The sequence below is a fragment of the Juglans microcarpa x Juglans regia genome, chromosome 5D (assembly GCF_004785595.1).
Source record: "Juglans microcarpa x Juglans regia isolate MS1-56 chromosome 5D, Jm3101_v1.0, whole genome shotgun sequence".
In the NCBI taxonomy this organism is placed as follows: Eukaryota; Viridiplantae; Streptophyta; class Magnoliopsida; order Fagales; family Juglandaceae; genus Juglans; species Juglans microcarpa x Juglans regia.
Window position 1 is genome coordinate 35,399,687 of NC_054602.1, and position 19,052 is coordinate 35,418,738.

General features: G+C 34.6%; 1 protein-coding gene across 1 annotated transcript; it reads right to left on the minus strand.

Moving 5' to 3' along the window:
* Positions 1–1,245: 1,245 nt before the first annotated feature.
* LOC121266058 (BTB/POZ domain-containing protein At3g08570) lies at positions 1,246–4,622 on the minus strand. The gene is made up of 4 exons (XM_041169759.1): positions 4,284–4,622; positions 3,634–3,700; positions 2,221–3,375; positions 1,246–1,929 (listed from the first exon to the last, which is right to left on the minus strand). Exons 1-4 carry the CDS (start codon positions 4,355–4,357, stop codon positions 1,414–1,416), a joined length of 1,812 nt encoding a protein of 603 aa, XP_041025693.1. The 5' UTR covers positions 4,358–4,622; the 3' UTR covers positions 1,246–1,413.
* Positions 4,623–19,052: the final 14,430 nt, after the last annotated feature.

A 19,052-nucleotide genomic window follows, 5' to 3' on the forward strand; every position in this document is an offset into this window, starting at 1 on the left:
CTATAGACTGTTCTTCAAGAACTGGGTGTCCCTTTGGCTAAAGCTCCAATTCTTTGGTGCGATAACATTGGAGCAACCTTATTATCAGCCAACCCAGTCTATCACTTGAAGACCAAGCATATGGATATCGATTTTCACTTCATAAGGGATCGAGTTGTTGCCCACACCCTACAAGTTCAGTTTTGTAGCTCAAAAGACTGAATAACAGATGTTCTTACAAAACCTCTTGTTTTAGACAAATTCATCAAGTTTCGAACGACCCTCACTGTGGTTGATATCCCACTGGACTCGAGGGGGCATTTTAGAATAAGTGAACCTATGGTGCAATTTCACAAACACAAGGAGGGCATACACGGCACTGCACCAATCGAAGGCAATCAACGGTAAGGTATTCACAATGTACAAACAGCAAACACAATGTATTCTAGAAGCTCATAACAGAGAAACTAGTTACTATTTTCTCTCAAGTATTGTAACAGAACAATATTCTTTTATTCTTTTTTTACAGTGTATAAATACATGCAAATTGATCGATGAAAGTCACATTAGAAATTCCAAAACTCTGTCTTCCTAACAAATATAATGAAACCTGTATCTCCAACATGATATATTAGCGAGGAAAGAGATATGGGTACGTGAGTTTTTACTTAAAATCAATCGCAGGCATGGGATGGGATGGGGTATGGAAGGAGGGTGTCCGTTCAGCCGAGCCGGGGATCCCTTGAGTTGTCGGGTTGTAGAAGTTGCCAATTGAATGTCGTTGCTCATTATGATGAAGAGTTGGAGGAGTGGGTGATCGGGAAATCAGTGGTTAGTGGGCCTCCGATTCTTTTTTCCTCACAAGTCACCGCTCGTCTTTAACTTATTAAGAAATGCACATTTTTTTTTTTTTTTTGGACGAAAAGTGATTTAAGAAATGCATATTCGAAAGCACATTTTAGGATGATTGACCGGAGGACCGCATGAGAATAATCTGGAATCTTTTTTCTTTTCGTTTCCCCACCCCAGTGGTTGATAGTGCAGGGGTAAGCATCTTTGCATGGTCTCCTGTCAATTTTGTACTTTTGGGGATAAGTCTGTTTGATTTTGATTTGTTCTGCATTCATTTGAACCTTTGTTGGTGCTTGTTCTCTAGTCCAGTAGTTACAAATAATTGTAGGACGTTAAAGAGATGCTAATGAATAATGATATGGGCATTTGGTCATGGATTTACTACAGCAAGCACCAACAACAGTCTTATGAGCGTGCCAATTAGAACGATTCCATTGCTCCTCAAATCAGTCGATACATAACCAACCCATCTTTTATCTAAGAATAATGCCATATCTTCTCCAAAATTGAAGAAACATTAACTCATATACAGCCATAAGCCTTCCCTTCCCTCTGAAAAACAAAGATCAAATTTAAACAAATCTAGGAAACAGAATGCCTCCTACTCCTTCCATTTTTCCCTTGAGACTTCCGACCTGATTTCTGCCGCTTTCCTCCTCCTGGACCGCTAAAGATTCCAATCCTTCCAATCCCTCTAGAGAGTGAGGTCAAGAAAGTTTTTCCATTCCCTGCTTTATCCATCATACCTTGTTTCATAAACATCTGCTCCTTCTCCAACTCACTTAGTCTCACCCGCATTCTTGAAATCTCGAGCTTTAGTTCTCTGTTTTCTCTCCTTAGAGAAGCATAATTATCTCGAGGTGACATGGCAGCACTAGGGACACCACTGCTGATTCTCTGTGACAGAAAACCATCACCAGAACTCCCGGATATGACATTCTTCAAGCGGACCTGCTCTGAGTAGAGGACACGCACTGCCATCTGTACCGGGAGTCGATCATTCTGTGCAGCATGATTGCATGCATCTTGAGAGAGTTTTTGGCAGTCTATGAACTTGCAGAGCTTTTTGCACTCGTTTTCAGTTAGCATTGGATGAGCCTATAAGAGGGAACATAGGACAAAGAGTAAGTTGGGATTAATGAGAACAGAGCAGGAGAGAAAAAGTTGCATATCCATTTCATGGCACTTCAGAAGTCTGTGGTGACAATCATAGCTGGGATATGTCAAAACCAATGAGGAACCATTGATTCCCAAAATGAGGACACCATAAAAGGTCCGTAACTATTGATATTAGATATCAGTGGGAGGATGGATGTGAATTGCAAGATTTATCTTAGGTTGAAAGAATTCAAATTGTCTGTTGTAGGTTATTGATAGTGCAATATTTACCTTCAAATAAATATCTATTGCTCTATAGATCCCATCATCGATGACACGTGCATATTCAGGCAGTATCTCAATCAAAGCAATGAATTTTTGTAGACTCAGATAAGGATCTGGAGCAATTTCTGCTAGATATGCATCAATAAGCCGTCCAACCTTTAACACAGAATCATGGCTTGGTGAGCCCATGCCTTCTGATTCATACCCACAGTCTTCATTTTCTTCCTCTTCAATCCGCTGCAAGAAATTCACCAATATCCGATGAATTGTATCAACATCAAATAATGAATCCCCATTTCTGACAGATGGGATAAGCATATCATCGAGTGAAACCATTTCCAAACGCAGAGCTATCCTCCTTTCAAGCTCAAGCTTGCATGCAATGGTAGCATTCAGCATGATAGCCATCCTCAACATCCCAAAAAGAAAACTCAAAGGAATGGAAGAGCCGTTCTCTGTGGGCATTAGGCTTACAAGAGTTTCCACAATTATCTTTTGGTCATTTTCTACCATGCCAGAAGTTGGTTTGGTCCTTGCTGGATTCCATATTTGACATTTCTCAATGCCTTTTAATGATGCTTGAGCATAATGAAGTAAAGAAGCAACAATGCTATCCGGTCGAACACCCATTCTTCCCATGGCAAAAATAACTCTATGATAGAAGTCAATCCTCAGGACAGAGAGATCTTCAACCCACCACTCAAGACAAACACTCTTTAGCTCCGTAGATTCACTCTCACACTCCAACCTAGACAAACCCGTAACCAGTTGTTCCTTGCAAGCATTCATAGCAATAGCCTCCACACATCTGCTTGGAATTCCAACCACTTCTGCTATAGGAAGTAGCATCTCACAGGTGGATAAGACTTCAACTGATTTTTCAAGACTTTGAACCACGACCTCATTCAGATAAATCTCTGTTCGTTCAATGAGATTTTCCTCTCGATAATCTTCAGTCATTTCCAGGTACTCTGCAGCACAACGCAGACGTGCAACATTTGCACTTGTAATCTCAAAGTTCATGCCATAACAAAATTTCATGGCCAGCTCAAATGTCTGGGGGCCACCTGGGAAGTCGAAGAGCTCCAATTTAGAAATGTTCGAATCCTTGGCATCTGCAATCATTTTCCGAATCTTTCCACTCCGTGCCACCAGGGGGAACTTCAATAAACCAGACCAAAAATAACAACTTGATTGAGTTAAAATTACTTGATGCAGATTTTGACAAGTCATGATGCATATGCAATTAAATATACACTAGGTCGTATATTAACTCTTTTGAGGCTAACATACAGTCCTTTGGAAACTTTAGAATCCCAACAAAAGATTTACCTCAGAAATTGGCTCATAAATATCTTAAAAAGTAGATATCACCTGCATTAAAACCAGAGTCCCTTAAATTTTCAAAAGAAAGTTCACCTTATGCAGTAAAAATGACTCTCCATCTACCACGATTGTGACGTCCCCAGCAACATCTGAAAAGATACTGCATGCAAATAGAACATCCAATGTGACAAATTTTCACATGAACTACACAGAGAAAACATACATAAAGAAAACAAGAACATTGCTACGCAACTGCATCAAAAGATAATAAAACCATAGAACAAGAAAAGAACTGGACAATAAAGTATCAACAAATCTGAGGCTCGAGGGATATTTGTCTCCCCTATGCAATGTTAGAAACTAAGATCTTATCCTTTAATCTCAAAAGTTAAGTTGAACTGTAAAAGAGAAAATCGAGATCCTTACCCTTTACTTTCAGAGTCTCATGAATTAAGTGACAATAGAAACAACAAGCAGGACAAAGAGACGTTTTTGTGTGGGTGTGTGAAAAAAAATCTAAACTACGGTTTAAGAATAAAGAACAGGGGAGTAAATGACAAGTAAAAAAATCTAAAAAATATAGAGGCGTACGGATGTCAAAGAACTAAACAAAAATAGTACGAAGATATTATAAGTAAAATTTAAACCATAAAAATCCATAAACTAGGGAAGATACCATAAACTAGAAGTTAACGGATCAACATAACAACATATAAAATGTACAGAGAGAGAGAGAGAAGTACCGAGTAGTAAAGGAGTTGCAAAACTTAGGAGCCGGAGAACGGTTGGCAGAGGAGAAGGAGCTGTCGGAGACCATTTTCTTGTTCTCAGTTTGCAAGCTCCGACAACATGTGAAATAAACAGTCTGGCTGTGGTGGAGAAGGATGGAGATGGAGGGAATATCAAGGGGAGGGGGGGATTCACATGAACTACCGCAAATAGCCTTATCGTGATGTTTAGATTTGGAAGGCCATATTTTCTTCTTTTGTTTTTCATTTCAGGCTGACAGCCAGCCAGCCAGTAGTAGTACTGCTGCTACTGCACCCTTTTGCTTTTTACCTCTTCTGCTTTTGTCCACCATTGAATTTTTACTTATATTTTGTATCTCAGAAACTGTATATCAATTTCAATCAGTTGATTTGTTTGTTTAGATTAGATGATTAAAACTCGAAGGAGAAATTAAAGAAGAGGAGATAAAGAGGGTAGTGGGGGGCCGAGGAGTGACGAGGAAAGGACTTCAAAGAGAAGAAGCAATTGGGGGCACGGAACTCAATAAAGATGCAATTATTAGGAATAGAACCAAAAGTACGTTTGTTTTGGTATTTAATTAAATTTTTGCTAAAAAAAAAAAAGAAACAAATATACAGTGAAGCGAGGAGGAGGGAAGTAAGAAGGGAATCCCGATATATTCTTCTCTATCTATGGACTTGTGTCCCTTTATTGACCACGAACTCATTCACGGCAATACTTTCCCCTCTTCTATCCTCTTGAATGCAAAAATTATAAATTTGTATTCACAATTTATTTTATTATTATTTATTATTATTCATCAATTTCAATTCATAAATTTTATTACTATTTATAATTCATCTCATTATTATTCATAACTCATCTCAACTTATCTTCGAATCCAAACAATACCTAATTCTTTATCTTATTCTTTAAAATTTATTATTAAAATTTATTTTTTTTTATTTTACATATATATTTTTACAATATATCATCTATTAGTTTATTTATTTTTTCTCTATATCATTTAAATATTTTTTTATTCTTTTTAAATATTTTATTTCTACCAATAAATTTACAATATCCATATATTTTTTTATATTTGTAATTTATTTTTATATGCAATGTAAAATAATTCAATCCTATACATGTAAAACAAAAATATATAAGCTAATAAAAATTAAAAATAAAATCAAATATAAAAAAATAGTTTAAAAATAATTTCAAGATATTTTTTAGATGAAAATGAAATATATGTGTTTTAAATGATGAACAATAAAAAGAATTTACTTACATAATAAAAATCAAAATAAATAAAAATAAGAGAGTAAATGAAATATCAACAATAAAAATTTTTTTATAGGATGAACAATATCCGTTACATATAGCGAGATATTATAACTAATTGTATTTTACTATTCATTTTACATAATGAGATGAAGCTTTTTTTTAAATCAATTCTTCAAATTATTTATATTTTTTTTATAACACAAAAGCCATTGGGAGTGCTTTTGTTTTCCAAGTAACAAAAGGCCCATAACCCTGCCCTAAATTCAACAAGGGAGCCACTCCAGATTGGATGAGGTATCTTTGGAGGATTTCCACCTTCAAATAAGAGGGTAACACGTGTCCAATGTAGTGAATTTACAGTATAAGCAAAGACACGTTTGATACAAAACTTGCTATTAGACAAGGTGAAGCATTTTTCCAATTTTCCCACTTGGTGGATGCTAGAGATTAAATTAACAGGATTTTCGGGGTACCATGGGGAAAGGAAAAACATAGAAAAACAGAGGAAAATATCTCAACGAACAAAATTCGAAAGAACAAAAACCCTTGAGTAAATCAAGTTAAAGTTGAAGACAAAGACTCCGAACCCTTTTTTTTTTTTTTTAGGAGAAATGGATCACTGACTTGATAATAAATTCTTAACTATGTAATGCAACAATAGCAAACTTTGATTTTATTTCCAAACACTATTGTCTTCCATCTTGTAGCTTAATCTTCGTGCAAATAAAACTGAAATGAGTAATATTTGATATGCTTCAACATATATGAAAATTGTGAAAAGAGAGAAAGAAAAATCACGCTGAAGATCACTCGAGTGACAATAATGGTAAAAGAAATATAGGAAGAATCAAGCTCAATACAGAGCTCAAAGAGAGGTTTGGTTGCATAGAAAAAAAATATGACTATGTAGTAGGATAGAGGAATCGACGGTGAGGAACGGACAGAGGAACTAGGGCTTGAAAGGAAGGAATGGACAGATGAAGAGTGAAGTTAGGAAGAGAGAGTAAATCGAAGAGAGAGACCCATGGTAAGTATCATGAATTCATGATGTGGCACCATCTCATTGGGGGTTGTAAAATGCCCAAAGTTACCAGATCCGATTTTAAGATAAACTCATTCAATAAACCAAGTACCATAAAACCAACATGAGGCTGAAATGCCTTAGAACATTGGCAATGGCCTAGCCATTGAAATTTAGACTGAACTGAACAATTCAATCTAATTTTAAGCTAAGTCTAACATCCAAACACTTAACCTTCAAATCATTAACTTATCTCAACTCAAAACCTTTTTATACGTGAGACTCACAATCTTTTTCAATTTAATACTTCTTTACACGCGGGACCCACAACCTTTTTCAACTTCTTATAAATACATCTAAACTCATCTTAACATTCAAACACATCTAAACTCATTTTAGGTGAACTCCACAAAACTCACTCTACTATCTCAACTCACTACTATTAATAAAAAATTAAATTCATCTCAACTCAACTTAACATCCTAACAGGACTTAAGCCAAATATGTGGAAGACTACAGAGAATTAGTTTATTTTAAGGGAGAAATCATCACATTTTAATATGGAGTAGGGCTATAAAAATAAATCGGAGAACCAGCCCGGACTGGTTGATTCAGTCTGATGCTAGATCGGTTCGGTCCAAGACAAGTTTCTCCATTTTAAGAACAGTCAAAACTAGTCCGATTCTGGTTTTAAGTTTTTCGGCACCTGAACGAACCTGTTCGTGTATATATATATATATTAATTAATTTTTAATATCATATATAACATTTTTTATATTATATATAATTTATATAATATATATATATATATAATTATATATGAAATAATGTTATATTATAATTTATAACATAAAATTTAAATCTTAAGCATGAACATTTGTTTGATCATATGTTTTAAATTTAAAGTATATATATTACTTAAATTATGGTCTAATAAATTATCAACATATTTCTTTTGATAAATACATTAGTAATACTAATACTAAAACCGGACCAGAATCGATAAAATCGGAAATACCAATTTAGGAGGATAACTAGTGCTGTATCGTTTCTTGAAAATGCAAAACCAGTATATACCGGTTCAGTCTCAAAATTTGTTCAAAATCGAACCAAACCGAATCGGTTACACCTCTAATATGGTGGATAATGGTATTTATAGACAATCCGTTGTTAGTGGAATTATGGAAAATTATTTCCTACAATGTTTGATATTGAAATGACAATATTCCCCTCTCTCTAAGAGTTGGTAACGCCATTTGGCCACCCATATTTTCGTATGGGGGGTACTACTTTCTTTAATGATGCTTTTATGTTTTATTCTTAATCACTAAATGATATATAATGTCATTTTCGCATTTATTACTTCAATCTCAAAGGTAATTCTCAATCCATCTGAAACTAGTAGACTCTTAGTTTAATGCTAAATAAATCATTTTTTTCCAATATCACTAACGAACTAGGATTTCTGCCTAATACAGGATGACGAGCACCTACCTTGGGCAAAAAGGCAAGCATTTGGCCAAGTGAGATCAAGTACTCACATTGGGCATGGAAGTGGTCCCTGATGAGTAGTTGAGGTGTCAAACACTTGTTAGGTGAGGTGAGGGGCACTTATATAGCGGGACGACGAACATCTGCCAAGGCAAATTGGCAAACACTTAACTAGGTGGTGTTGGTTGTCTGGTCTTTCTTAAACTTGGATAGCTTGTGGCGGGGTGGGGAGGCTTTGTAAGAGCATTGGCAATAGCCTAGCCAAATGCCAATGCAAGTCCATAATTTGACTATATGTAAAAAATAAATAAAAATATCTACATTGGACTAGCTAAAAGTCTAAAGTTTAAGACTTCAACTATACTAAAATCAGACTCCTCTCCAAACATAGTGAGTTACTGTTCATCATTGAAACCAACATTTTATTATTTCATCTATTTTCCTTATTCATTTCTCTTTCTTCATCTCATTTCCCTCGTTTTTCCTTTCTTTCTCCCGAAATGTGCGAACACCTCATTTTGAGTCCTTCGTCTTCTTCAACCACAAGCACCCAAGAGACCTGCGTCTTCTTCAACTGCAAGGTGCTTTCTCTCCGTTGTGAGTCCACGTAGCCATCATCTTCCAGCCTAAAAGGTAATTTCTCTTCCTCGCTTGTCTCTCCCTCTTCTCTGCTTATATTTCCTCTCCCTCTTCTCTTTCTATTTTCTTCCATTTCATCAAGTGATTTTTCTGTGTTAGGGTTTGCAAGGACCACTCTATCACAAGGTTGCCTTGCCGGTGAATCATCGTCCAAAAGGTTGCACATTTTCCCCACAAACTGAACTTGAAAATCGTGACTTGGGTATTTCCGTGTAACTAATTTGTAATTTCAGTATTTTGGTTTGTGATTTGGGTATTTCGGTATTTTAGATTTTCTTAGTTTTTGCTATGCATTTGTTTCTTCATTTGTGATTACCCCATATTATGCATTTGGTTCATTGCATTTTGCTATGCATTTGTTTCTGTTGGAACTCTACATTTGGTTATTCCCATACTATGCATTTGGTTCTGTTGGAACTCTATTGTAGGGCACGAGTTCAGGATGAGCGACAATGCACACATTCGGGAAAGCTTCATTTTCTAGACCACAAATAAAATCTAACCTTGGAGCCATCTTCTATCCCAAATCTTGAACTTTAGTTTTACAATGGTATGAACTGTATTCCTACAAGAGTGTATATTGTTATATTCTTGGGTTTAGTGGAACTCCCCCTTCCCACAATTATAAGTTGAAAAGAATAGATGATAGTGGATAACAATAGTTAGCCAAAAAGAGAACCTAAACAACCACCACAAATGCATTTTACCTTGGCCACAAAGTTTTTTGGTTCGTGCAGGGTGTGTAAGTCTTGTTTCAGTCTTCTAATATGATCAGTCTTCCTTTAGCAAGCTATAGCATCACTCTTATGGATAATTTTGACTTATCAAACATAATAAAAATCTTCATTCCTACAAACAACCTATTAAATTTTGTAGTGTATGTTTTTGGCAGAACATGCTACATGAAATCTTGTTAAAGAATATGATAGGGGAAGATTGTTTTATTTTTCCTTTGCCCACCACTTATTGATGCGGCTTTGCATTAAAAGTGAAGGGGATTTTCTAGTAATGCATCATCTGTCTAATTGTTTATATAACAAATTTGATATATCTAATTGTTGCACTAACTGTCTAACTGTTGCATTAATTGTCTAACTGTTTAATTATCTATGATATCTATCATTTCTGGAAAACCAAAGCAGTGTATATTATACCGATTTTGTTGGTTTGCAAGGCAATTGGTGTGCATTTATATTTGCTTTGCATTTGTCCTCTCACTTAACTTTTAAAATATGCATCCTACTTTTGAAAACCAAGGCAACTGAAGCTGTACCCTTGTGAATATGCTGGAATCTTGTGAATTTGGACTTATATTGGATAACTTTTCTGACTCCTTGAAAATTTAATCTTTTTCAAGGATGGACACACATTTTGATGATGACCCATTCTTCACCACTCTCTTACAAAGTGGAGGAGGAGTAAGAGGTTGTAATAGCACCACAACGCAACATTCTAATGTTGTGATCTAAGCAACCTCCATTGATGGTGAAAAGAGGCATCTTACAAAAAAAGTTCAAAGAGGTGCATCTTTCACTGTAGAGGAGGATAACCTCATTGTCTCAGCTTGGCTCAACATTAACATCGATGCGATAAGGGGTACGGATCAAAAGTTCATTCAAATGTGGGAAAGAATTACCACATTTTATCATGAATATAAAAAACCAAACACTGCTGACCATTCTGAGGGCTCATTGATAAATTGATGGTCCATGATTTAAAAATTGACAAATAAGTTCTGTGCATATATAGCACATGTAGAGTCATTGCACCATTGCACCCGAGTGGTGCAACCGAGCAAGACAAGGTATGTACTATTTTGTTTTAATCATGAATTTATGAACTAACAAATATTCCTTTACCTTTGTAGATTGAGAAGTCAAAGATATTGTACAAAGAGATGGTAGGGTCTAATTTCACAATAGAGCACTGTTGGTGTCTCAAAAGACACCAACAAAAATGGCAGCAACTAGGGGTGTAACAGGTTCGGTTTGGTCCGGTTTTGGACAAAATCTAGGACCGAACCGGTATGTACCGGTTTTGCATTTTTCAAAACCAATTACGTCTCGGTTACCCTCTTAAACCGGTACCTCCAGTTTTACCGGTTTCCGGTTTGGTTAGGTCCGGTTTTCTGGTTTTTTTTTTAAATGTAAAAAATATATAATAAAGTATTATTTCTTATGATAAAATGTTATTAACAATTTAATATATATATATATATATATTATGTTTAAAGCATATGATCAATTAAATTTTCATCTTTAAGATTAAACTTTTATTTTATAAATTATAATAACATTATCTTATATATAATTATATTAATAATATATGATCAAACAAATTACAAATGTTCATATTTAAAATTAACATTTTATGTTATAATTTATAAATTATAATATGAAATATCATTATATATAAAAAATTTTAATATATAATTATATATTATATATAAAACTTATATATATATAAATATTTTGTATAATATATAAAATTAATTTTTATATATATATTTTTTTCAACCGGTCCGGTTTGGTCCGGTCTCGGAAACTACGAAACCGAAACCGGACCGGATTCGGCCGGTTTTCATAATATAGGAACTGGTTCCGGATCGGACCGGTTCAAAACCGGACTAACCGGTCAGGTCCGGACCGGTTTTTCGGTTTCTCGGTTTAAATTTACACCCCTAGCAGTAACATATATCCACCTTTGGTAAGAAGAGAAAGTCACAAGAAAAATATGTTGGTGAAGTTGATGTTGATTTAGCCGAGGAGGACCTGGAGGTTCTTACTGAGAGACCTCCAGGCAAAAAAGCTTAGAAAGAAAGGAAGTGGAAGCGGAAGTCGATGGAAGATAAAGAGGTAGAGATCAAAATTGCATTAGCTAAAATGACTAAGGATAGAGCGATGACCATGGAAGAGCAGAGAAATGCTATGTTGAAGGCAAACCAAAAAAGCGAGAAAGTATATTTGAACTAAAGAAGAAGAAGTTTGAACTAGAGGAGAAGAAATTTGAACTAAAGGAGAAGATGTAGATGTACGTGGCATCAATGCCATGCAATAAGAATATTTTTGTAATATTTAACTAGTAATTTTTTAGGATTCAAAGTCTCATTCCGGAGATACATCTACATCTCCTTCGACACCTTATGGAGGTGTCTAACTTCTAATGTTGGTAGTACTAAATTTGTTGGGAATTTAATGGCTGTCCAGCCACATGTGGGCTGGATAAATATGTGGCTAGGTAGCAACTAAATACTTGGACTGTGGATATTATCTTTGTACTAGAAACTGAACTGTGTTGGTAATTTGTGGACTATTACCAAATCTGTATATATTATTTTATTGAGAATATCTTTTATTAAACTAAATTGTGTGTCTTCACTAAATTGATAGTTGCCTTGTATACAAGCACTATGCAACACTATACTTTGTTTTAGTATTTGATAGTTTTGAAAATGAGCTTGCCATGCTCGACTTGATACAAGGTACATTTTTTTAATAATTCACCTCTCCATTCTATACTATCTCTAACATTGAATGTTAGTACGGTCAATGTGGCATGCTCAAGAAACAGGGTAGTAGTAAATGAATGTTGTATCTTTGTTACAAATTACTTATTGCAAATTGAGCATTATTAAAGGTTAATTTGTGAAAATTTATCTAAAACTAATGTATTGTTGTCCGAAGTTAGATTTAATGATTTTATGCTTTAGCACCATGATTATGAAGGTCATTTGCCTTTTGGAAATGTTTAAATTTTATCATAATTTTATGCTGATGGATTGTGTTTGTCATATATATTGTATGTCACTGATATACTAAATGAGCTGAATGTAACAGTGGACAAATGCTTTAAAAATGTATGCGAGCTTGACTTGGTGTTCAACTATATATTATGTACAAATGCTTGAATTTCTTACAATATATATTATGTACAATTCTAATAATTTCCTTTTTTAGTGTTATGGTGTTTTTACTTTATTTCTTTACTTATCTTACTTGAAATCAACTTTGTTGTAGCTTCTCCATTTTTATTATGAAGTTCATGGATACTAGATGTCCTAGCGGTTTTGATTTTTAAGCTGCACACTCACTCATACTGTTGCCTAGATTATGCTCAAGTCTCTATCTCTCTCTCACACAATTTTGATGTCCATATTTGCATGATTCATTATGAGATTTTATTACACTTGCAATTTTATTGGAAGTGATATTATATAGTAATGTGGTTAAATACCTCGGATAATATTAGTATGAAATGTTAATATTAGGTTGAGGAAACAAATAGTTGGGAAACAATAATTTTAAGTAAAATATAAATTATTAATTAATATATGAAATGTATTTGTAAAATATAAAAAAAATTGAAAATATTATTATATAATAGTATATTACTATTTTGACTTTAAGATATCTAGTCCAATGTGGATTCACCTAACTAAAGGTTAATGCTATAGCTAAAACTTGAAATTCTAGCCAAAATTTGTACTTGGGGCCATTGCCAATGCTCTTATTACAAAGCCTCCCCACCCCACCATAAGCTATCCAAATCTCATAAAGACCAGACAATTAACACCACCTAGTTAAGTGTTTGCCAATTTGCCTTGGCAGATGTTCATCGTCCCGCTATATAGGTGCCCATCACCTCACCTAACAAGTGTTTGACACCTCAGCTACTCAACAGAGACCACTTCCATGCCCAATGTGAGTATTTGACCTCACTTGGCCAAATGCGTGCCTCTTTGCCCAAGGCAAGTGCTCGTCATCCTGTATTAGGCAGAAATCCTAGTTCGTCAGTGATATTGAAAAAAAAAACGATTTATTTAACATTAAACTAAGAGTCAACTAGTTTCAGATGGATTGAGAATTACCTTTGAGATTGAAGCAAAGATGACATTATATATCGTTTAGTGATTAAGAATGAAACATAAAAGCATCATTAAAGAAAGTAGGTACCCCATACCAAAATATGGGTGGCCAAATGGCGTTACCAACTCTTAGAGATAGGGGAATATTGTAATTTCAATATCAAAATGCGTAGGAAATAATTTTCCATAATTCCACTAACAACGGATCATCTATAAATACCATTATCCTCCATATTAGATGTGTAACTGATCCAGTTTGGTTCGGTTTTGGATAAATTTTAGAACTGAACTGGTATACATTGGTTTTACATTTTCAAGAATCGATACCGCACTAGTTATCCTTCTAAACAGGTACTTCCAATTTTACTGGTTTCGGTCCAATTTTAGTATTAGTATTACTAATGTATTTATCAAAAGAAATATGTTGATAATTTATAAGACCATAATTTAAGTAATATATATACTTTAAATTTAAAACATATGAGTTGAGATAGTGAAGTGAATTTTGTGGAGTTCACCTAAAATGAGTTTAGATGTGTTTAGATGTTAAGATAAGTTTAGATGTATTTATAGGAAGTTGAAAAAGGTTGTGGGTCCCGAGTGTAAAGAAGTATTAAGTTAAAAAAGATTGTGAGTCCCATGTATAAAAAGGTTTTGAGTTGAGATAAGTTAATGATTTGAGAGTTAAGTGTTTGGATGTTAGATTTAATTTAAAATTAGATTGAACTAAACTGATCTCAGTTCAGTCCAAGTTCCAAACAGGGCCTTAATCTTTAGAGTGGTTGAAGCTAACCTAGCCCAATTGAACTTATTATGTTTTATGCTTTGATGTAAGGACGTAGAAGGCATACTTGCTAGGTGTCGAAAACTATATCAACAATATTAGATATTTAGTATGTTATTCTCTATTATTTTCAATATATTTGACTTAATCTTTGGAGTGTTTGAAGCTGATCTAGCCCAACTGAACTAATTGTGTTGCCGGCTTTGATGTAAGGACGTAGAAGGCATACTTGCTAGGGGTTGAAAACTATATCAACAATATTAGATATGCATCATTTTATTGAGAATCTTATGTGTATAGTATTAAATATCTTAACAACTACATAACATATTAATCTCTTTCTAAAATTAGATAATTCAATTTGCTTAAGGAATTAAACAAAATCCCTGTTATTGTTAATGATACGACACGTCAACCTCTTTTTTGTTATGAACTTTTACGTTTTCTCTTTTCAATAAACACTATTTTTTTTATAGTTTAAACAACTTCATTAAAAAAGAACAAGTATTACAAGAATTCAATTACATAGACAGCTAAAAGATAATAGATTGTTTGATCATATCTGAAATAGAATGGCACCAAATTATAGTATCCTCCATGCTTTTACAAAATCTAGCCAATGTATGTGCAACATCATTTGCTTAAGAGGGATATGATGGAATTCAACACTTTGAAATCCTAAACACAAGCATTTGATATAAGCTAATATAGCAACTTGGTTGACCAATCCACTTTATTAGAATTCAACATTGTCACAATGGTTTATGAATCACTTTCAACTCTAAGTCTTCAAAAACCCATATGAGCAATAAATTGCAAAACCCTGAGAATTGCAAGAGCTTCCATAGTATCAACATAACAAACCCCTTTCACCACATTGCAAACAACATATAAAATAACACCTTCTTCATCCCTTAAAACAACACCCGCCCACGACTTATTCAAATCTGAAAAAATAGCCTGATCCACATTCAACTCAACACTTTCATGAGGTGGTTTTTCCCACAAGAGACAATGCTCTCTAATTAGTACCTGTCTTTGGGAATTCACTTGATGATAGCTTCATAATAAGTTGAAACAATTCCAGACTATAACATTAGGTGCAATGTATTTCTGTTGGAAAATCGGCATATTTCGTTTATACCAAATACTCCAAGCAATTGTAAAGAAGTCAACAAAATTCATATCGACCACATGCTGCAGCAAATTGATAATGAAAGCATCGACACTTTGACAAGAATGAAACTCATTAAATATGGTAGAATATCTCTTAAGCCATACCTACTGAACTTGTTCACAATGAAAAATAGCATGAAGACAACTTTCCACCTGTTTATGGCATAATAGACAATTTTCATCTATCACCACATGTCTCATTTCTAAGCAATTAGTGGTAGGAAGAATATCATGGCATTGCCAAGCAAGATTCTTTTATCTTTCCCAGACTATGCATATGCCATATGGATTTCCAAAGTCATTTCCATGAGACAACAATAGAGCTCTCCTCTAGACCAAACTTGGATTTGTTTGGGCTACTCTTCTATAGGCAGGCTTGACTAAAAAGAATCCATTATTCTGATCAACACAAATTAATTTATCTTTTAGACCAATAAAACTCAATGGAAGCTTCAATATAGCCTCTTGTATTTCAACTAGAAAATTTATGGACAGTTTCTCTCTATTCCACTAGGGAACCTCCATATCGATAAGCTTACTTACTATAACATCATAATCCAAATCACATTGAACAGTGAAAGGTATACAAACTAGAAACGAACAATCCTTGAAAATTCTAATGTTCTGACCAGTCTCAGCTCACCACATGCAATATTGTCTCATAATCCCCTTAGCCAAACTAATCCCTCTTCAAGCATAGGAAGGATGGTTACCCAACAAGGAATCAAGTAAAGAAGAATGAGGAAAATACTTCGCTTTGAATACCTTGTAAAACAATGAGTCAGTATTTTGGAATAATCTCCAACCTTGTTTTGCTAACAAGGCTAGGTTGAAAGCCTCCAATCGACGAAATATTTTCACCCAATCAAACTTCCCACTCATCCAATGTATTCGACTTTCATGAGATTTCTAACCCTACCACAATTATGCCATTAACTTCTCCAGATCTTTACACAAGTCTAAGGGTAGTTTAAAGCAACTCGTAGAATATGTTGGAATGGATTGTGCAACAACTTTAATCAAGATCTCCTTCCCTACTTGCGACAAAGTTTTCTCCTACGAACCTTATAATTTCTTCCAAACTCGATCCTTAATGCCATTGAAAACATTTCTCTTAGAGTGACCAATCAAAGATGGTAAATCTAGATACTTATCATGTGCTACAGCTCTCTCCACATTCCACGAGCCTAAGATACTGCCTTTCACCTCTACTGATGTATTTGGACTAAAACAAATTGAAGTTTTGATCATATTAATCTACTGTCTAAATGCCACCTCATATTGCCTCAACAAAGATTGAATCTGAATATTGTCTTAAGGGTAGCTCAACAGAATAAAATAGAATCATCAGCAAAAAGCATATTACTGATGCGGGGGCAACCTCTACAAAGCTAAATCTCATTCAAGCAACTATCTATTTCTGACTTTTTCAACGACGACACTAAACCTTCAACACAAAGTTAAAAAAGATAAAGGAAAAGTGGATCCATTTACCTTAAATACCTAGAAGGAATTATAGGCCCATTAGGAACATCATTCACTAAAATTGAGTAGGAAATAGTAGAAATACAAATTTACATTAAAAAAATCACTTATTAGTAAAGCCCATTTGCCTCGTAACACTTTGAAGGAAACACCATTCTACTCTATCATATGTAATAGTCATATCAAGTTTAAGAGACATGAAACATTTTTTCCTTGGCTTTTGTAGTGTAAAAAAATAACCAGCTCATAAGTAACAAGGATATTATATGTAATTTGTGTTCCGACACAGAAGTACTTTGATTTTTCGATATCATAAGTGGCGAGATTTTCTTTAGTCTATTCGCAAGCATTTTAAAAGCTAATTTATAAATCACATTGCATAGACTAATAGGCCTATAATCTCCAACCTTAGTAGGATTCTTCAACTTAGGAATCAAAACAATAAAAATATGATTTAGGTCAGAAGGTAGATATCCCATATTTAGAATCTTAAGAACAACTGCTGTAACACCTTCACCCACTAGATGCCAATGCTGCTGAAAGAAAAAATGAGACATATCAGTAGGTCCTGGAGACTTATGAGGCTACATCTGACTTAAGGCACACCATACTTTGTCCAGATGAAAACCTGCATCTAAAGAAGCATTAATTTTGTTGTCACCCATTGTTATAAAGGTAGCACATGCTCCCTATAACCTTGAGTATTTGAACAAAAGACTTCATTCAAATGCTTCTCAGCATCCATTTCCCCATCCTCACACCATCTTCCATCATCACAAGTATACTAGTAATCCTATTCCTTCGACACCATTGTGAAGCCTTGAAATGAAAGTATTTTGTATTATGATCTCTTGCACTTAGCCATTGAACATTTGATCGTTATTATCACAATATATCTTCCCTTTCCAGCAACTCATTAATCTCCTCTTTAAGTACTCGTATCTGTGTTGCATTAACCTCAAACTTGCAATTCATACAAATCTTTTATTCTTCCTTGCTTCTCACTTAGCTGAACCTGAAGATTCTCGAAAGAATTCTAGTTCCACACTCGGAGATTCCTACCACACTCAGACATGGAGAAATGATAGAAGAAACAACACAACTGCTTGTATTAAAATTCAAGTTTTGTTCAATTATATTCTCATATTCAAGATATCTAGCCCACATAACTTCAAACCTAAAAAGCTATAGAACAAGAGGAATAGTAGACTCCCAACCATTTAAATCCAGACCAATTGGTAAATGATTTTGGAAGATGTTGCAAGGTCGCTTGGGGAAACAACTTCATCCATTTAGTAGTAGCTAGAAAACGATCTAACTGCTCATAAATCATGTCCCTTCCATCACGCTGATTACACCACGTATATGGGAAACCATAAAACCCCAAATCTTTAAAATGACAATTATCAACAAATTCACAAAAAGCTAGAATATGATTGACAAGTTGTGGTCGACCCCCTAATTTTTCATCATTCATTAGTATTTCATTGAAATCGCCAAGACCAACCATGCCCTACAATCTAAACAATGCAAATGACGAAGCATATCCCAAACACAGGCCTTCTGAAACACCTCTAGGTGTCCATACACACCCGTGATTTGCCATTTAAGATTAAGATTAGTTTCAACAATCCAGGTATCAATATGAAATTAGAAAAAACTACGAAGAACCAAATTCACTTTAGATTTTCAAAAAATACCCAAACCACCACTTCTTCCATCACTATCAACACCACTATATCCATTAAAACCTAACAGAAACTTAAAATTTTCCAAATGACGCTGACTTAATTTTGTTTCCTAGATGAACAAAATGGCAGGAGCTTCTCTCCAAACTAGCAATCGAAGAGCTCGAACAACCCATGGGTTATAAAGCCCACAAGTGTTCCAACTAATGAACTTCATGGTGGGACTGGCAAGCAGCCTCTGCCGATATCCAAACCGTGGGAGCACTTCCACAATGAAACTCGTTCTTCTGATGCTTCCTAGAGGGTTTAGCAACACCAGAAAGGTTAGTCACAGCATCAGACTGA